Source organism: Puma concolor, chromosome A1 (genome assembly GCF_028749965.1).
Source record: "Puma concolor isolate L17-30 chromosome A1, mPumCon1.1.hap2, whole genome shotgun sequence".
Lineage (NCBI taxonomy): Eukaryota > Metazoa > Chordata > Mammalia > Carnivora > Felidae > Puma > Puma concolor.
In genome coordinates this window covers 72058287-72077002 of record NC_141667.1, presented here as the reverse complement: position 1 = coordinate 72077002, position 18716 = coordinate 72058287, and the positions used below count along the sequence as shown (strand labels likewise).

General features: G+C 34.5%; 1 protein-coding gene across 4 annotated transcripts in view; it reads right to left on the bottom strand.

Moving 5' to 3' along the window:
* FBXL17 (F-box and leucine rich repeat protein 17) overlaps nt 1-18716 on the bottom strand; it is a 497785-nt gene that overhangs the window by 156627 nt on the left and 322442 nt on the right. For all 4 annotated transcript variants that reach the window (XM_086686184.1, XM_086686253.1, XM_086686111.1 and 1 more), the window contains one exon: nt 7914-7990. In XM_086686184.1, the coding sequence (XP_086542310.1) occupies nt 7914-7990 (77 nt within the window). The remainder of the gene's footprint in view (nt 1-7913; nt 7991-18716) is intronic.

The window sequence follows — 18716 nt, the reverse complement described above, 5'->3', positions numbered from 1 at the left end:
TTAAGTTCTGTAACTATATAATTAGATCTTACAGGGTAGCTTTGTGACAGTGTTTGTCCACAGATGGACAAACATGGTGGCGTGCAATTCAGTCACATTTCTTAAGCTCTGACAACTGGGAAAATCTAGCAACGCTTTCTTAGTAATAAATACTTTTAAGGACATCACTGACCTATGAGTGATTATACAAGAGACTGACTTACTATTAAATCCTTATCATACCACTACTTAACAAACTATGTGAACCTGAGCCTTTCTAGGCCTCAGTTTCCACATCTGTAGGCCTGAATATTAACAGTACTATCTAAAGTGGGGCATTAAGGGGGTTAAATAATGCCTACAGAAAACACCCAAAAAATGTTAACTATTCTATCATTATGATTATTGTCATGAAAGTTTACATTAGATTTCTTTCAATTGAACTGGATACTTGATTAGTAGTTAGAACCCAAAGTAGTGTTTCCTTTTATATATGTTAAATGAAGTTGTTACCATGGGAATGGTGAATAAGACAGGAAAAGTTGAGATGAAAGTTGGAACTTACCCTGAATTTTCAACTAGAATATTTTCATAAGGTTTCTTCAAAATTTGCCCGTGTGTGCACGTAATCACTTTGGATGATTTCTGTTCTTTCTTTAGATTAACCAACGCATACAAACTCATCCATTCAGACACCTGTTCTTGCTCTGAGCCTTTCCTAGGGCTGTACTACCTCAAATGCCCTTCCTTCTCATCTCTGTCCTCCCATGCCTCTTCCATTACAGACGCTTCCCCAGTGATTTCAATCCCTGATGATCGGCCCCTCAAAACCCTATATCTTGTAGGGCCTATTTTTTTTCTTTGACCTCATCATATTGTTTAATCTGTTAAAAAACTTTTCACTGTTTCTATCTTCCTTCTCAATGTTAAAGAGTAAACTTCCTATCCAACTCGGTATCCTCCACGGCACCCAGCCAGCAGTTATACAGTAAACATCTGTGGAATGAAACAAAACATAAAACCAGTCCAGAATAAATGGCAGGATTAGAAGGAATTTAAACATCATATACGTCAATTCCTTACTCAATGCTTCCATCTTTCCACATTCTCCTAAAGAGATTATCTCAGCTTGAATAATTCTTTTTTTAAAAAATTTTAAAAGTGAGGGGCGCCTGAGTGGCGCAGTCGGTTAAGCGTCCGACTTCAGCCAGGTCACGATCTCGCGGTCCGGGAGTTCGAGCCCCGCGTCGGGCTCTGGGCTGAAGGCTCGGAGCCTGGAGCCTGTTTCCGATTCTGTGTCTCCCTCTCTCTCTGCCCCTCCCCCGTTCATGCTCTGTCTCTCTCTGTCCCAAAAATGAATAAACGTTGAAAAAAAAAATTAAAAAAAAAAAATTTTAAAAGTGATCTTTACAGTCAATGTGGAGCTCCAAACCACAACCCCAAGATCAAGAGTAGCATGCTCCACTGACTGGGCCAGCCAGGTGCCCCTCAGCTTGAATAATTCTTGTAATAGAGAACTCACTACTATTCAAGGCATCTATTTTCAAGAAGTTTTAAACACTAGGAAATTGTTTCTCATGTAGGATACTGGAAACATAGTATTATTTCAATTATCTTGGTGTTCACTGTAGTCCCCTTTAGATCTAGTTGTCACTGATAATAATAAAAATTCAATAATAATACAGCATACTACAGGGAAAACAAATGCTTAGAATGCATACTCTCAAAAGTGTGTGATTTGGGACAAATTTCTTTATCTATAATAGGCCTCCTTTATAAGATTAATGTTAAAAACAGCTAATTAAAATTAAAATTAAATGCTACATTTTAGAAATGTTAGAAGTAATTGAGGAAAGTTGGAAAGTGAATATTTTAGTTAATGATTCAGTTAAATATAGAAATTTAGTATTTATTTATAAAAAAACTAATTAATTTAGAGCAACAACATACATGCATCTGGAGGTATAAGAAAGTTTAGGAGCAAGCAAATAGAAATTGGTCCATTTGTCTTGCTAATGTAGGTTAAAGGTTTCTTAATTTAAAAAAAAAACTTCTTATATTAATGAAGCTAAAGCTGGCCTGTGAATTGGTTATGGGAGCATTAACTTGAAGAAACGTCTTTAGTCCTTCTCAATAGATTTGAGATTCTGTAGTCTGTTATGTCAAGGCAGAGTGATAAGCATTGTTACCGCTCAGCCTTTTACTTCAAGGTTATGTAGATGCAGTCTTAGGATGACCTAGGAAATAGGGAAGAAAGTCAACAATTTCTTTGCTGTTGAGTAAAGAAAAACATTCAGAAAAAATTGCAATTAAATACCAAATGTTTGGTGAGAAATTACGACAATTACTGAGAAGAAAAAAATGAATATAATATTTGCTAAGTACAACAGTAGGTATATCAATCTAGCAGTGAGGAACTTCAGGAATAGAAATAGAGAATTAGAAGTGAAAAGAAGTAACTTTCAAGATGGACACATAAACAAGGGAAATTTGCAACAATAGAAGATTTAGCAATTTAGTACTATTTTGTTAGAAACAATAAAAGCTATCTATATTTAAATGATAGAATGGAAAGAAAGCATGAATAATCAACAGTAAACAATAAGACATTCTTTTTGACTTGCAAATGTATTTTCTAAAGTTCTTCTCTGTCACTTTACAACTATTAGAGTTATTCCTGCTGACAAAGGGAGCTGAATCTTACCCAACAATCTTGGAACACTTTGAAATACAATTTGAAAATGAAACAAAATGGAAAAGGAAAAACCAGAGATTTAATTTTAAGTGGAATATCATTGTATGTAATGCATACCTAAAAATACGAAAAATAAAGTAATATAAAAAAGAGCAAAATTATTTTTGGTATGAGACTTTTTCTTGAATACTTTATCAGTGTTGGTTTGACAAGAAAAGATGAGGCCCTCTTGATACGAGTGTAATCCAGAATACTTGTCAGGGTTTCTTTTTGTCTCTTCAACGTGCATACTTGTTTTGATAATGCATCCAGGATCCCAATTTGAGTTAATGTTAACAGCTGAAGAGATCTGGTATCTCAAGAAGAGGTAGGGAATGCACAACCTATAAATCTTTCAATAATGTTCAAAGTTCAACAAGGCTGGGGTGAGGCGTGGATTACACCAAAGCACAGATTAATGTCAGCAGGCCACTCCCTGCCATTCTTCCTGTCTGGAAGAAGATGCATTACTTTTTTTTTTTTTTTTTTTTTCCTTTTTTTTAAATGAGCAAGTTAGTCCTGTACTCTCAATCCCATCAGAATGAAATCTCCAGGAATACAGAAACTATATATGTCTTGCACGTAGCATGGAACACATCACATAGTAGGTGCTGAATCAATCTGCTGACAGAATGAATACGTATCACGTCTTCTGTGCAGCAGGCCAACTGAAATGACATCTGAAATGATCACCATGGGAATAGTGACCTCCTTCACTTGGGAGACCTTTTGCTCAGAGCAATCCAAAAGCTTTTGTGGCAAACCTTGAGGTTAGGTTTAAAAGTCCCAAATCAGGCAGAAGACCAATGGCAAGCAGAAGAAGGGGTAACCAAAGACTGTGCTGAAAGAGTAGCCCCAGGGCCTTTGGGAGAGACAGAGGAGCCTGTGGAACAGCACAGAATGACCCTGTGGGTTGTCAGTGACCTTGTAGGCCCCAAATATCGATGTCAGAGTTAAGTGTTTACAGTCCTCTTTAATTAAAGGTTATTTGACAACTTGAGAGGGAAAGCAAAAAGATATCCTCTGGAGTGTATTTCTAGAGCCCTTAGGAGTGCTAAGGTCAAAGGAAATGTGATAACAACCCAGAAAGAAAACAGGGCCCTTTTTACAACTGCTCCCTGACATAGGGCCACACTGGTAAAACTCACTATGGAAACGCTAGGGGAGGTAAGTGCTTTATTCATCCATCCCATTCATCCCGCCACATGCTCTGTGCCATGCGGTCCAAGACAGACTGGCTCTGATGCCCACAGGCTTGAAGGATACACATGACTTTCTACTCCTCGTATTCCTTTTAATCCCAGGGATACAATTTTCCAGAGAACTTTGAACAGAAAAGCGTTTGAAGGTAAGCAGAAAGTAGGTTAAAAACTATCAGCTGACAAATTCTGAAAAGAAAGCATAAGGGGAGCCAGGAGAAAATTATCCCAACAAAAATGAAGAAGAGATGAGGAAAAAACTAGGGAGGCAAATGAAAGATTTTGAACTTTCTGCTGCATCTTTCCTTTATTCCCTACTAATAAGAATGTGGTTGACACAGCTTAGGTATGTAAGTCAATGAGGCAAGTACAGGTCAAACTTCTAGATCATGATTCCCACAGACAGGAAAGCCACACTAGGAGGAAGAGGAGGAGGAGGAGAGCCGATTCTTCTTCAGAGAAAGAGATGATTCTATTATTTTAAGAACTGCTAATGAATGAATACCCACTTATGCCACTAGGTACAACGCAGATGTTTTATATTCATATTCGCTACCTTTTATGGTACATTTTATTATGTGCTTAATAGATGACAAAACTAGGAGGTTAAGTAACTTGCTCAAGGTCATAAAGAAAAGTAGAAGCAAAGCTGGATTCTAACCTAACTCTCTGACTCCTAAGTTTGAGGGTTTTTTCCCCCCACGATACTGCCTACATAACATTTATTTGTTCAGGGAAAGAAGAGTGACGATATTAGATTTCTCTTCAGGGAGCAATTTCCCAAGACTATATTTTCCATTTAGCTGTGCCTGAATTATTGATTTGTTTATAATTGCCATCCTTTACCATAAAGATCTATGTTCAATATGGGAATAAGAAGCCTATTAGAATGATAGTTTTCTTCATGACGACTATATCATACATCAATTAAAATGAACATAACTTCATAACAGCCTGGCCAGGTGTTGCTAAGTACTATAATACCGCATTCAACATCTGTGAGAATCTTGACAAAAATTACAAATGATACGCCAGGCGGGCTGCTGTTTCTGAATCAATGCATTCTGCAAAAAACTTCAAAAATCTTGGGATACTATAATGAAAGCATGTACAAACACAGCATCACAGAGGGAGGAGATGAGGATGAGACTAACTAGCTCAAATATGAGTAAAGCAATAGGAAGCAGAATTATGGAGGAGTCTCTTAAAGGATGAAACTCCCCCAGTATCAGGTGTGCATCAAATTTCACAATTTTAAGTAGCCTTAATAATCTAAAAGTTCTATGGAATGTATCTCTACTTATCCAGCTAAAGAAGAAAATAGGCATCTGTTTTTCCATCCCAAAATTTATAATTAACACAGGGCAAAGGATCACAGCCAGCCTCCCCCAGCAGAGCACTTACCTCCAATAACACACTGTTTCTCTGGTTAACAAAGGATAATCCTTTTGCTGTCTTTCTGACAAAAATTATTCATGTGTTATCAGCATGTTACCAGGGAAAAAGAGATGAACGAATCTGAACTTTCAATGATTTGTTTTAATTTTATAATCAAATAGCAATTATAGTACAATCGCATAAACTATCGACCTTTACCCCTCCTCCTCAATTGTGCCCCAACATTTTGAAGAACAGAATCCATAGATGAACACTGACTTTCACCATGAACCCTTTGAACACCTAAAACCCCAGGAAAGATGGAAGAGAGATGAGGTGAGACAGAGAGCTTAACGCTGAAGGAACTAAGATACCGGAAATACTGTGACAGATTTCTCATCAACATGGCAAGGAAGTCCCCTAAATGTCCATCTCTGGTGCTTTCAGATGGACTGGATCAGTTGTTCTCAACTTTGGCTGATATAACACCATTTACGAAGGTTTTATAAAACCTTTGCCTGGGCCCCACCTCACAGAAATTCTGATTTAATTACTCCTGAATAAGACTCAGGAATCAGTATGCTTTAGAAATTCCCCAGGTGATCCTAATGTGCAGAAATCCACCGACTCAAATAATTCAGAGATATGAATAAATGTAAATCATATTGGCAAGGTTTTAACATAGTTTTCACCTCACTGGAAGAAAAAAATTCTAAAATTTCTAAACACCAAAACATGATAATTTCAATAAACAATAGCAATAAATAATAACAACAGACAACAGCAACACTAACAATAAAAACCTCTTCCAAAACCCAGGAAAGGAAAAAGGGTAGAAGAATTTTGTATAAAAAATTTTCCCTCTCCACCTCCTATATAGGAAATCAACATTTTTCAATGCTAATCATTAGACCTGGTACCAGGTACATAAATATGAATCAGACATGAATTCCCCATTTTTAAAAATGAGGACACTGAGCCTCAGAGATGTGAAGGAACTTCTCTATGGCCAAAGAACAGATAAAGAACAAAGCTTGAACTTGATCAAGTCTCAAGTCCAAAGATTTTTCTCCTCTCTGTATCTTCTGAATCATTTCTTTGCACTTGCTAACTTAGGTGCTGGGACAGAGTGTCATTTTAGCAATATTTTCCACTGTAGGACCTTGAAGAGTTCATTCTAAGGAACTTAATCCATAGCTCTAGTGGCAATTAGCAATCTGACATTGGCACTGAATAGGTAAAGGAGAGAAATATATAAAATTAGATTGGAGGGGCAGGTAGGAGACTAAGAGTAAAGGAGCTTGAATGCTAAGTAAAGAGTTTGGAATGAATGAATATATTAGCTGATTAACAAGTCCATAGGTATTGAGTATATGCCCTGGGTTGGACAGAGAGAACTCTCTAAGGCCTAGACAATAGGGAGATATTGAAGGTTTTAGAATTACTGTATCTAAGGGGCAATGTAATATGCCAAACCAGAAAACAAACTACAAGAAAAGAAAAACCTATCAAAACACTCCTTTTGCCTGGTATAAGAAAAATAAAACAAAACAAAACCAACAACCCAAAAACATTATGAATAAATCAACATAAGGCTCATTTACCATTATAAAAAACAAACTCTGAAAAGAAATTAGCATTATTTTAAGCCAAATCTTGTTTTATGTTATTTTTTATTATAGCTGCATAGAATTTTTCTAAAGGCTGAATTTAGTAGCCGATAAAATACAACTCTCCAACCCAGGACAGATGGTCAGCATGACATCCTAGGATTGGAGTCATTTATTAGCATATGTCAGAGTTAACAATAAAAAAACTTGATGAATTATTAGTTTCCCTCAAGGTAGAAAGCATATTCTCAAATTTAAATGAACAAATTAAAAAATCAGAAAAGAGGAAAGAAAACCATTTCAGTCTCCCATAATGCCAAATATCTGCTTAAAACTCTATATTTAGATTAAATACACAAATTAATAAGAAAAAATATATAAATGTGAACAAAAAAGAAAAGGCTAGGTTACTCTTTTATTACTCCAATGAGATGATTTCGTACTTTTCATTTTTTTTCTAAAACAACTTGCTCTTCTCCACTTTAGAAAGATATTGAAAATTAAGGTAATTTAAAATCTTGCATCCAAATGTATACCCTTTACTTTTTACATATCTACGTGTGGAAGTTTCCAATGCTTTAAGAAATTTAAAGCATTAAGTAGCGTGCCATTTGGGGTGTCAGCAGGGAATGTATTTGACATGACATTAAATTAAGCATATTAACTCAAGTAATAACTTTTTAGTTATACTTATTATTATATCAAATATTAAATTATGCTCGTGCTTATTTTCACTGGACAGCTTTTTTAGACATACTTTTTAATCCAATGTGAGTGTGTATGTGTGCATATGCACATAGTGTGTGATTGCATGTGGTGAAAAATTGACACTGCATGTTCATTTTACTCTGGGCCCTCGTCTCATGATTTCTTAATTTACTTTGGTATCATCAGACATCATAAGATGAGCAGTCTCTATGAGATAGTAGCTCTTGATTTCTTTTAAAAAGTTTTCAAAGATTTTGTAACTTTTTAATTCTAGAAAAAGGAATAGGACAAGGACTCATTACATACCATAATCTGTGATTTTACAGGACACCAAATACAGCTCTTTCAGGTTTTGTCCTTCCTTTGCAATGACCTCCACACACCTGAAACACACACATAGAAAGTGGTGAGTTACACTAATGCGTTTCAAGTTAAATTAGCAAGAGTCTGGCCATGACTGTAACAGGAAGAGGTCAGCATTTGATGAATGCCACAGCTCTCTTCTCTCAACAAACTTCTTTCAAGTGTGTCAGGAAAAAGTGTTATATTCTCTGCTTTAAACTCAAGTGTAGTAATACCTAAATGACTTTGATTAAATACATTTATGACTAGTGTATATTTTAAAAACAAAGTGATGAAAAAGAGACGGTTCTGTAAAAGTAATGTCACATTTAGTAACAGATTAGTAAACACAGGCTATATAAAGAACATGTCATTTACATAATAAAATAATATATAACAATTATAATGAAACTAGAATATAGATGGATGGGCTCTTGGTTCAATTATTAATGATGGAGTTTGATAACACTAAAATATACATTTTTGTGTGCTTTATTCCACAAAAATCAGAAATATTTTTAAAATCTATAACATTAATTATAGATGAAAGAAAAATCTGAACACATAAGAACCTTAAAATCTATTACTTTAAAATGTTTAATTCTTAATATTTTAAGTGAATTATTGCATAGATATAATAATATAGATAGATATGTAATATAAAGATATGTAAGATTTAAAGTCTTCTCTGGTCTCATTTAAGTTAAAAGGTTTTTGAATGGTGCACTCAGCTCTAATAGCTATAGCGGAACATGTGGTAAAGAACTGAATGAACTTTAAAAATAATGATTAACAACGCCGTCCGTTTTGTGGCTCAGTCTCCCATAATATCAGAAAAACCTGTACAGTCATACTGAAATGTAGGAATATGCATCCTTCAATGTAGTCCCTGTTTTAATCTTTATAAATAACGGTTAAGTAAAAGGGTAAAAGCAAAAAGAGTCATTAACCTTTTCTAGGAAGTAAGGATCAAGTAATTTGATACCTGTGTGTATAATCCATCAAAAAATTACTGAGTATCCATCTCTGCCTTGCAGATATTTTATTTGCTGTCTGGCTTATTTGTAGGAATCTTCATAAAATGTCAGAAAAATTTATATGATTTTACTTCACATAATTCATTACTGAAGGTTAAATTAGTTATAAAGAAGACATACTTTTTCCTTTAAGATATTTTTATAGAATATTGTTTTAATGAAATGATAAACATTTCAAAGTTCCTCAGAATAAATGAATAAACATTGTTTTTGGCTTTTTTAAAAAAACGATTTATGACAAAAACAGAGAAGTTATTCCATGGCTACAACAGAAAACTTAAAACAGCAATACAATGCAATTACCATTGATAGGGCTTATTATGAAGGGAAAATTTTAAATCTAATTCCATGTCATTTGGCTTTAATGTAATATTTGAATAAACTCATAAAAAAGGAAGGGCAAAAGGAGATGAAACATTACAGGCAACAACTATGTTTTATTTACAACTTTAAAAATGAATTTTCACACGCGAAGGATAAAAATAAAGACCCTAGATGATTACAAAACCCTTAAATTAAAAGAAATGACTACCTTCTCTCATGCAAAGGTACGTTTCATCGTCCTCCTCTAGCACCTACCAAAAAAGTTTAACAGATGCAGTATTCTGTATGACTACTACAAAATAAAATAAATTAGTACAGAAATAATGTTTGTGTCATTTATTTTATTCTCATGCTCTTTCCAAATAGTCCAAAATGCCTGATTTTACATTTGATTGTGAAAAAACTCTAACCAGATGCAATATCCTATCTGTGTTCCCGTCACTTGATTCTTTATAAGATATGCCACAAGCACATAGGAACATTAAAGACACACAGAGCAAACTACAAAGAGCAAATAACACAAATTGATTTCACTGTATAAGCCAGACCAAATGCTATTTCATAGGCAACAAGAACCAGTATTCATATAAAATAAGATAATCAATCACTGGATGAAAACTCTTGAAAAACTGATGAAAGGCCATGAGCATCAGGTTTCCCCACTGCGTGTCAGAGGAAAGTTATCATGAATAGATATGGCAAGTAAATTTAGCTTATTCAAGAGGCGACAGCCAAGAGATAACACATGATTAACAAGAAAGCAGTAAATATCTTTTAGACAGAAAAGGAGAAAAGAAATATAAAAGCACTTTGCTTTTACAAAGTATCACCTAGGATTTTTGCTGTTTTTAAAAGTTCAGCTGCATGAGGTTTTCCAAACACTTTTAATTACCCTGTAATCACAGCCAGTGTACTAGAAGTTACACACAACACAGAGGTACTCCTTGAATAAAAATTCATGGAGAGAAAAAAAAAAAAACATTCCTTGGAAGATGTGTGGCAAAACTTAATTTTTTTGATGTAAATATCACATCATTCCAAGGTGTGATGGAAATGGAACCCCACATCAACTGGCTAGTGCCTGAAATCCAGGGATTAGTCCAGGTCTAGTTTCCTAGGCAGCCTGCAGTGACAGCAGGTCATGATGAGACAGACACCTGCATGGTGACTGTCCTTTCCTCCTGAAACTTTTAGAGTCCATTACAGTATGTATTTACAGGAAGTATGTGAACATAACACTATAGTCTGTGGACCACATTTACTCTAAATGATTCTCTGTTTCGAGTCTTGGCTCTAGTCTGACCTTTAGTGTATTAACATTACAGCATTTCCCAGTTCACTGTATAGCACTATGTAGGCAACAAACAAGGTGGTAAAACGTAGCAGTTATTGAAACTTTTGACTACAGGTACTTATATAATTTTTTAAGGGTCAGTTTTTAAATGGTAGCAATAAAAAAGAAATGTTTGTAAAGTGATAATCTTTAAGGAGAGCGAGAGAAACAAGGACCACATTTAAAACATTTGTTTCTCCATCCCCTCTCCTATTCACAGATAATGCATAGGAGGATATCCATTAATTTCAGTGATAAATTATAGTTTTGTCCTGAGGGACAAGCCATGAGTCCCTAAACTCAGAATCTAGAATTCAATTTTTACCCATTCTTCACCCCACGCTTGTCCCCACCATCCCTAAAGACAAACCTCAGAATATCGTATGACTGACATTCTCTATGGGTCAGTACATTCAAAGCTTTCTCACTTAATGCACAACAACATAAAGAATTACGAAACTTGGAAAAAGAACTATATCCTTAGGGAAAGAAACAATCTATAAGATTATTAAGGAGAAATTAATAATGAGAAAATGGCATAAAGGAAAACTTCAGATTATCAAATAAAAAAAATATCCAACACAAATCTGCTAAACTTTTCCCTAAATTCTGAGAAATAAAGTGAGACATATCTTAACAAGAAGAAATAAAAAATCTGGCGAAATATACCCTATTCTCACGTCCATGGACCCACAGAACCACCTAGCTCCTTTGAAAGCCCGTATTACCATTCTCTATAAACATGAGGGCCTATATGAACAATTTATCCAAATCAAATGTTCTAGGATCAATATATTTTAGTTTCTTCTGAATTGCCTCCCCTCAAATTATTTTCTTCTTTTATGCTTTGGCAGGGTTCTGAAAAAAAATTTAAAATTTGCAACCACTGTAAATTCTTGAGTAACAGCTGTTGAGTACATATGTGTGTGTGTATACATACATATATACATATAAACTCTTTTAGAATTCCAAAATGTGACAGAAAACCTGCTCCAAAGTATCCAAAGCATCCAGAATTATTATTTATAATAATGCAATGTTATGCTCACTTGCTTTTGATAATGTTTTAAAATGCACCTGAAACATCTGATGAAATTCGAAAAGCAACAAAAAGGTTACTTTTGTCAGCTATAGAAGATTTTTTTTTTTCAGAAGAAAAAGCATTTACTTAGTTTCAGTGGAGGGAAAATCTGTCTCCTTAGCAATAGATTCCTAATCACCTGATTTATGTGAAGGGTAAAGGTTAATGAATTAAGCTGTGTAAGCTTCAAAACTATCAAAGGAATTCAAAAGAGCCTTGAATTATGGAAAACAATGGCCCATTCTACATACATACCAAATTTTTATGTTTTTTGTCTCCTACTCAAAAGCTAGAACATGGCATTAGTGACAATTGAAAAGAACTAATGAGGAAATATGACTACATTGCTTGCAAGAGGAGTGTCCTAGGAGACCTTGTTACTGTTTGTGATGTGCTTCAAACCCAAAAGAAGCTAATTGGAGCTGCCAGACACTGGTTTACAAATCTCACTTTAAAGGACAGGCTCAATCACCTTAGAGGTGTGGAAAGAAATGTCCCTATTAGAGATGCATTAGTATGTGGCTTGGTGAATTTCTAAATAAACTTTAGGATGTTCTTTCCTAAGTCACTTTTATATTTGAATAATAGATATAACTTCAAGGAGAGGAAAAAATGCAACAAGACAAAAACAACCCCACAGATTTAAAACAAAAAGTATGAAAAGTGCTGTAAAGTAATTGGCAAATAAGTACAATGGGGAGCTAGGTATGTTTAAGGTTGAATAAACATGGAGATCAAACTTTAAAACTCCTGAAATGCAAACACATTGTAAAAGTGATCTATTGGGGGGGTTTAAGGAATATAACTTCATTTTCATCATTTCTTGAAACTGAGCAAGCCAATAAGCCACCCTATGCTATATAGCTTATAAAAGCATAAGAAGCTGCAACGCACAGACACATACAAATGAAAAAGGAATAAAAAGGATTTACAAGATCTAAGGAGAGCAACAACAGAGCAAACTTACTCCAATTCTGTGCTACAAAAGCTCATCCTGACTTCAGGTCATTTAAATGATAGCAGAGGTCACCAAAACACAATTTGGCATCTTATGGAAAGAATAATGATATTTGATTGATTTTTCTAAATCCTCCAATTGAGTTTTACTGAAGAATAATCCAATCCCAGTGCAGCAAATGAATTGGCATGATTTACAGGTGTATCTTGCTTTCCGAAAATGCCCTATATAAACGATTTCTATTTACAAAAAAAAGACACATTTACAGGTAAACATGTACAAGACGAATCGACCCGATAATCTATTAATAATAGTACATTTCTCCTTATTACATGTCACTATAATTTCATCTATAAACATTCCATTTACAGTTACTTTTTCTAGTAATAGGACACCTTAACCTCACAGAAATGGTATGCAGTAGTTATTGTATTTAACTTAAACAGCTACACGTAATGACAAATGAAAGACACAACAGCATCAAAATGATATGCTGAGTGTGCTTTGTATTTTATGATACACTTTTGTGTAAACATTCTTCTAGTCTATTCCATTTACAACATGATACCAAAAAATATGCAAGTCTATTTTCTCATGTAAACTTCCGAAGATATTCTCATAGTAGACATGTTCACCATAACATATTTTTTTTAAAGGTTGACTTGCAATGAAAATGCTAAAAGCATTTGCTCAGAGCATGTTCTTAATATACCACAGGGGCAAAGACTAGCAGTGACATGCAAAATGTCACCAGCTCCACCAGTTAACAATAGTTATCGTGGGACACTCATTAAGTTCTCACATACAAAACGTTATTCTCTGGAAAGCCGATATCTGATTAGTGGACCTAAGATTAATTTAGGCATTTGCTACTTAAAACAGTAGAGAACTGATGCCCATTTTGTCACATGGATAGTGAAAGAGAGACTTACTACAGTAAGTAGTACAGTAAGTAGACTTATTACAGTAAGTACCTACTACAATAAGTGACCTATAAATTGAAATGTTATTGAAACCTAAGTCCTAGGGGTTTGCACCTTTAGACACCTTTGAGGAGGCAGAGCAGATGTTGTCATTGCTGATCCTTCTGGACCAGCCTTTCCGTAAGCATCTCTAACATTAGGTAGGCTTCCCAACTGGAAAGCTAGTAGGAGTCAGTGCTGAAAAAGGAGTACACAACAACAAAATAATATTTTCCAATATATTTAGGAATGACCATTACAAATCAGCTCTAACTGAAATATTTTGCTTCTTCATTTACATAGTAAAATATGTTTTAATATAATTTGGATGTTTCTCAGAGTATTTTAAAAATGTTTTTTGGATAGAATGAAGCCTGTACTATTTTAAAAATGTACATCTTCTTTAAGCTACTAAGAAACAAGATGGTTAAAGGTTTCCCCAAAGGGAGCTTAAACCAACAAATTTGTGACAAACATGGATTTGGCTTTAATATTTCAGATACATTTATCCAAAGTCTTGTTTTTAATTTTAGCCATTGTCCCATCCTTTTACCACAACTACACTAAATCATTATTTAACAACTTGAGCTCACTTAGTCTGAGCATTCCTCAAAATATGCAAGAAACAGAAAAAAGATCCAACGCTTTTATTTATTTATTTATTTATTTATTTATTTATTTATTTATTTCAACCATGCTTTATTGAGTGCAAACTATGCGTTAGAAACATTAAAAGATATAATCAGAAAGCCACATTATTATAAAATGATGGACATAATACTTATAACCTTGATAAATCAACTGTTGTTTATTTTTGTTATTGTTAATAATAATGTTCCCACCTAGGAGCAAAAAAAAAAAAACAAACATATCATTGAAAACAGTTATATTTCAGGACTAAAGGAAATCCTAGAAAGAAAGGAGGAAGAAATGTAAAGGCAAGACTTTCTAATTCAGCAGTGTATTCATTCCTCAGTGGGGGAAAACGTAGTTACTTTGAAACAGGAAAAGTTAAAAAACCTCCTCTTCCTTTAAACTTTTTGGGGTTCCATCAATTTATTATCAACATCTCTGGGGGAATACGGCACTGCACAATGTTGATACTGTTAAGACTGGTGCTACTTCTATGGTTTTCTGGCATATTTTTAGACAAAGGACAAAAGAGAAGATTTTATTATTCTACATGTTACAAAAATTTATTGTGTGGAAGCAAAAGCCCAGGCCCTTAAAAAAAGACTCAGGAATATAAAAACATATAAAGCTATGGTCCATTTTAGTGAATTGTAATTCATCAGAAGCCATTCCCCTTCTGAAAAAAAGTGATGCAAGATTCTGGCAAGCTCCACACCATGCCCCACTACCACCACCAATAATAAAGAAAAACTTTAATGTTAAAGCTAGAAGAGATTTTTAGGCTTCCAAACAACTGAAATGAAACTGAGGTGGACTATTCCACATATAATTGATAATAATCTCCCTGCCCATTCCTACCCCATTTACCCTAACTGCTGTAAGTAGATAAGAAAGTCTCAATCTAACGGACATCATATACTTCGTGCTCACCTTTGATTTAAAATGGCTAAGACTGAATTATTTTACTGGAATATAAAAGCACCCAGAAGATGAGACTTCAGGCATCATTCAGGAAGGAGTTAAGTACTTCCTTACCAGAAGACACCACAAGTCGGCTTTGTAGTGACTAATTGCCTCTTTAACCTCTGTACTCTGGGAGCTGGCCCGTGCTTCAATACTAGTTCTGTGATAGAGCCAAAGACTGATGTTCAACATAGACCTCCCATGACCTGCGTAGCCAAGGAGTTAACTCAGACAAGATGCTGACAAAAGGTTTCCTTCTCCCTTGGGAAGGCACAAAATCTCTTTTTGGATAAGCCAAATTCTCAGAAGACTATAAAACACAGCAGGTAAAGACAATTTATAAAAGTCAAAAGAATGGTTTCACTCTGGCTAACAGTGATTTTAAACATCCAAATGTATCATTCAAAATTTTGCTTGAGAAATGGTTTTAGTGATAAGAAAAAAAATAGATTATTTATTTTAAAATGCAATGAAGAGGGCACCTAATTTGATTTCTTTGAAAGCTTATAATTAGATAGCTGTAATAAAACACAAAGAAAGGAGGTCAACGTTCTCCACTCCAAATGTTTCCCCTACGCTTCAAGTATTCATACTCAGGAAGCCTGTACTTTGTCATTAAATTTTTAAGCTTGGAAAATTTCTGGCTTTAGCAAAAGCCAACAAAAGAATTTTTACAGGTGATTTTCAGTAGTGATTACACAAAAATAATTAATTCTGCAATTGGGAGAAAAGCATAGTGAAGGCCTCTTGTCAGGTTCTGAAAAAAGAAAGGAAAAGGAGTGAGTTCTAGATTAAGGAGCTGGAAAAGGGAGGGCACTGGGAACAAAATAACCTGCATATTCATCCACAAAGAAGAAAACGGAAAGCTCCCACAGACTTGATGAAGGCAGAGACATTACATACATTTGACTTTACTAATACTTGGCTAGACTGAACTCTGAACCCTTTGAGGCTTAAGGATCATTGCTGCTGAATTCATAAAAACCTATTCCAAAGCTCTGAAACTGCCACTGCTTTATTCTTGTTTTCTCCCATATCATTACATATTAATGTTCATGTCAGAGGTAAAATAATCTTTGCTCTAACACTTATGGGAAAGGGAAGCATTGGGTCATGCTTAATTGTTCTGCTACATTGTAGTTACACAAAGAGATAACTTTTTCACTTTAAAAAAGAAATAACAATTACATTTCTTTTTCCAAAAAAAAAAAAAAAAAGAAAGAAAGAAAACAGCCACATATTTCTACAAATGACAATAAGGGGCATTGACCAAGAATTCTCTTATGAAAAGTATGCAGTTTATATTTTGTAAATCCCAACAGAAGAATAATGGCTGGTTTCGGTTAATTTTTATCTATCTGAAGGATATAGAAACAAAGTCCTCCAAATTTTCTTCTTAAATAATATTTAAGTAAATACAACAGAATGAATTTCAGAAATTCCAGGGAAAGGCTATTGAATCTTACTTAGCTTTTCTGGCTACCAGGCTGATTCAATGATTCCTAATATAAAGTTCATTTGCCTATAAAATACACTTCCAGAGGATTCTCTCTTACCTCTATCCATCAATGAAAAGACTTGATCATCAATCATTTAATTTATATTCAGAAGAGTATATAATATATATGTGCATGTGTGTATACATTTTTGAATGTAATTCTTTTGTTATAACTACTTTTTAAAAAGTTTTTATTTATTTTTTTGAGGGGACGGAGGGGCAGACAGAGAGTGAGACACAGAACCGGAAGCAGGCTTCAGGCTCTGAGCTGTCAGCACAGAGCCCCACATGGGGCTCGCCCGAACCCATGAACCACGAGATCGTGACCTGAGCTGAAGTCAAACATTTAACTGACTGAGCCACCCAGGCGCCCCTATAAATGTAATTCTTAAGAAATACATTTTCCCTTACCAATACTATCATTAAATGAGCAAACACATAATTGTTATAAATGCACTTAGTACAAATTTTAGCAGTCTTGACTCTGAAATATCATAATCACTAAAATCCAGCTTGCTCTGCTTGGACTAGTCATCGGTCTATTCCCTATGAAGGGGAAACACATTTCTGCTCCTAGGGAGAGTGGTGGAAAGCTAATGAAACCAGTGTGTAAGACTGAGAGAAACCATGGAGGGAAGCATTGCCCAATTTCTCCTTGCAGAAAGTTGCAAAAACATGGGGAAGGAAGAATCATTTCACCATTTGTTTCAGACAGTGGGTACCTTGCAGGCAACATCATGTCTGACAGCAAGAACAAGCAACACTCCCAAACCCAGTACTCAGCTTTATGTTATTCTAAAGTTATATCAAAATGAACGGCACATCTCTGGCATATTTCTCAATGCTCTACTGTTGATTATAGTTACAGTTCTGTCTGCATAAGCAACAAACCATGTAGCAAAATGGAGTAACAGTATTAACATTCCTGCTCTGCATAAAAAAAAAAAAAAAAAAAAACCACTTCTCTCAACTACCCAACTAAATAAAGGAATTCATTCTGCTATTCTGAGAAAAAGCAAGATTGAGAGTTGAGAAGAGAGTTTACTGTTTTTAAAAGTAATTCGTGGAATAAAGAGGCAAGAGCAATGCCAGGTGTTTGAAAGGGATGTCAGGTAAATGTGCTTGGAATCTGATGATCAGTTTTGTGCTTCTATGGGTCCTGAAAGTATCATGAGTTCTTCCCTGGTAATGACAGAATTGTATTAAAAAATAAAATTAGAGCACAAATTCCTTTTTGTGATCTTTTATTGAAAGGTAAATACGCAGTCCTCAGAAACAAAACACACTTAGGCCATTTAGCAAAATTTGGGGCTTTGGGGAAAATAATGGCAATTCAATGACACACCAAACTTTTAAAAAGGTGAATGAAAATATAAAGAGTATTAATAGTATAAGCAAGTCAGAGAATGTGATATAAACTCAGGGATGTACTAGTCAAACTAGTGGCTTCAGTTAAGATTGTGAAAAGAGTATTATAAAGAGGAAAAAGAAGAAAACAATATATATAACATGTAACAATACAAATATGTAACATACTACATTACATATAACATGTGTAATGATTCTTGTTATAAATAACATATATATGTAATAGTGAATATATAAAAATATATTCATTTATTTCATCATTAGTAGGGGACTTGAATTTATTTTGTTTACTTACATTCAGGTTTTTTCCACTAGAAATGCATACAAAATTATAAAGAATATATTTGAGGCAAGAAAGGTAAGAAATACGGATAGTAAAATAATGTCAGGGGTATACTCACCCTGAAGGGATTCATACGATTCAGTGCTGAAAAGCCTCTGCAAGTGGGTTAAGATTTTGGAATAAGCTTTCAAGGAACCAAAGTAAAGAGGAAAGTAGGATTATTTCTAAGATTCATAATATCAATGATTTTTTAAAAATCTAATGTTCAAAAGAACCTACAAAAAGACTAGATATGCCTGAGGCAGTTCTGGGTAAAGGCTAACGTTT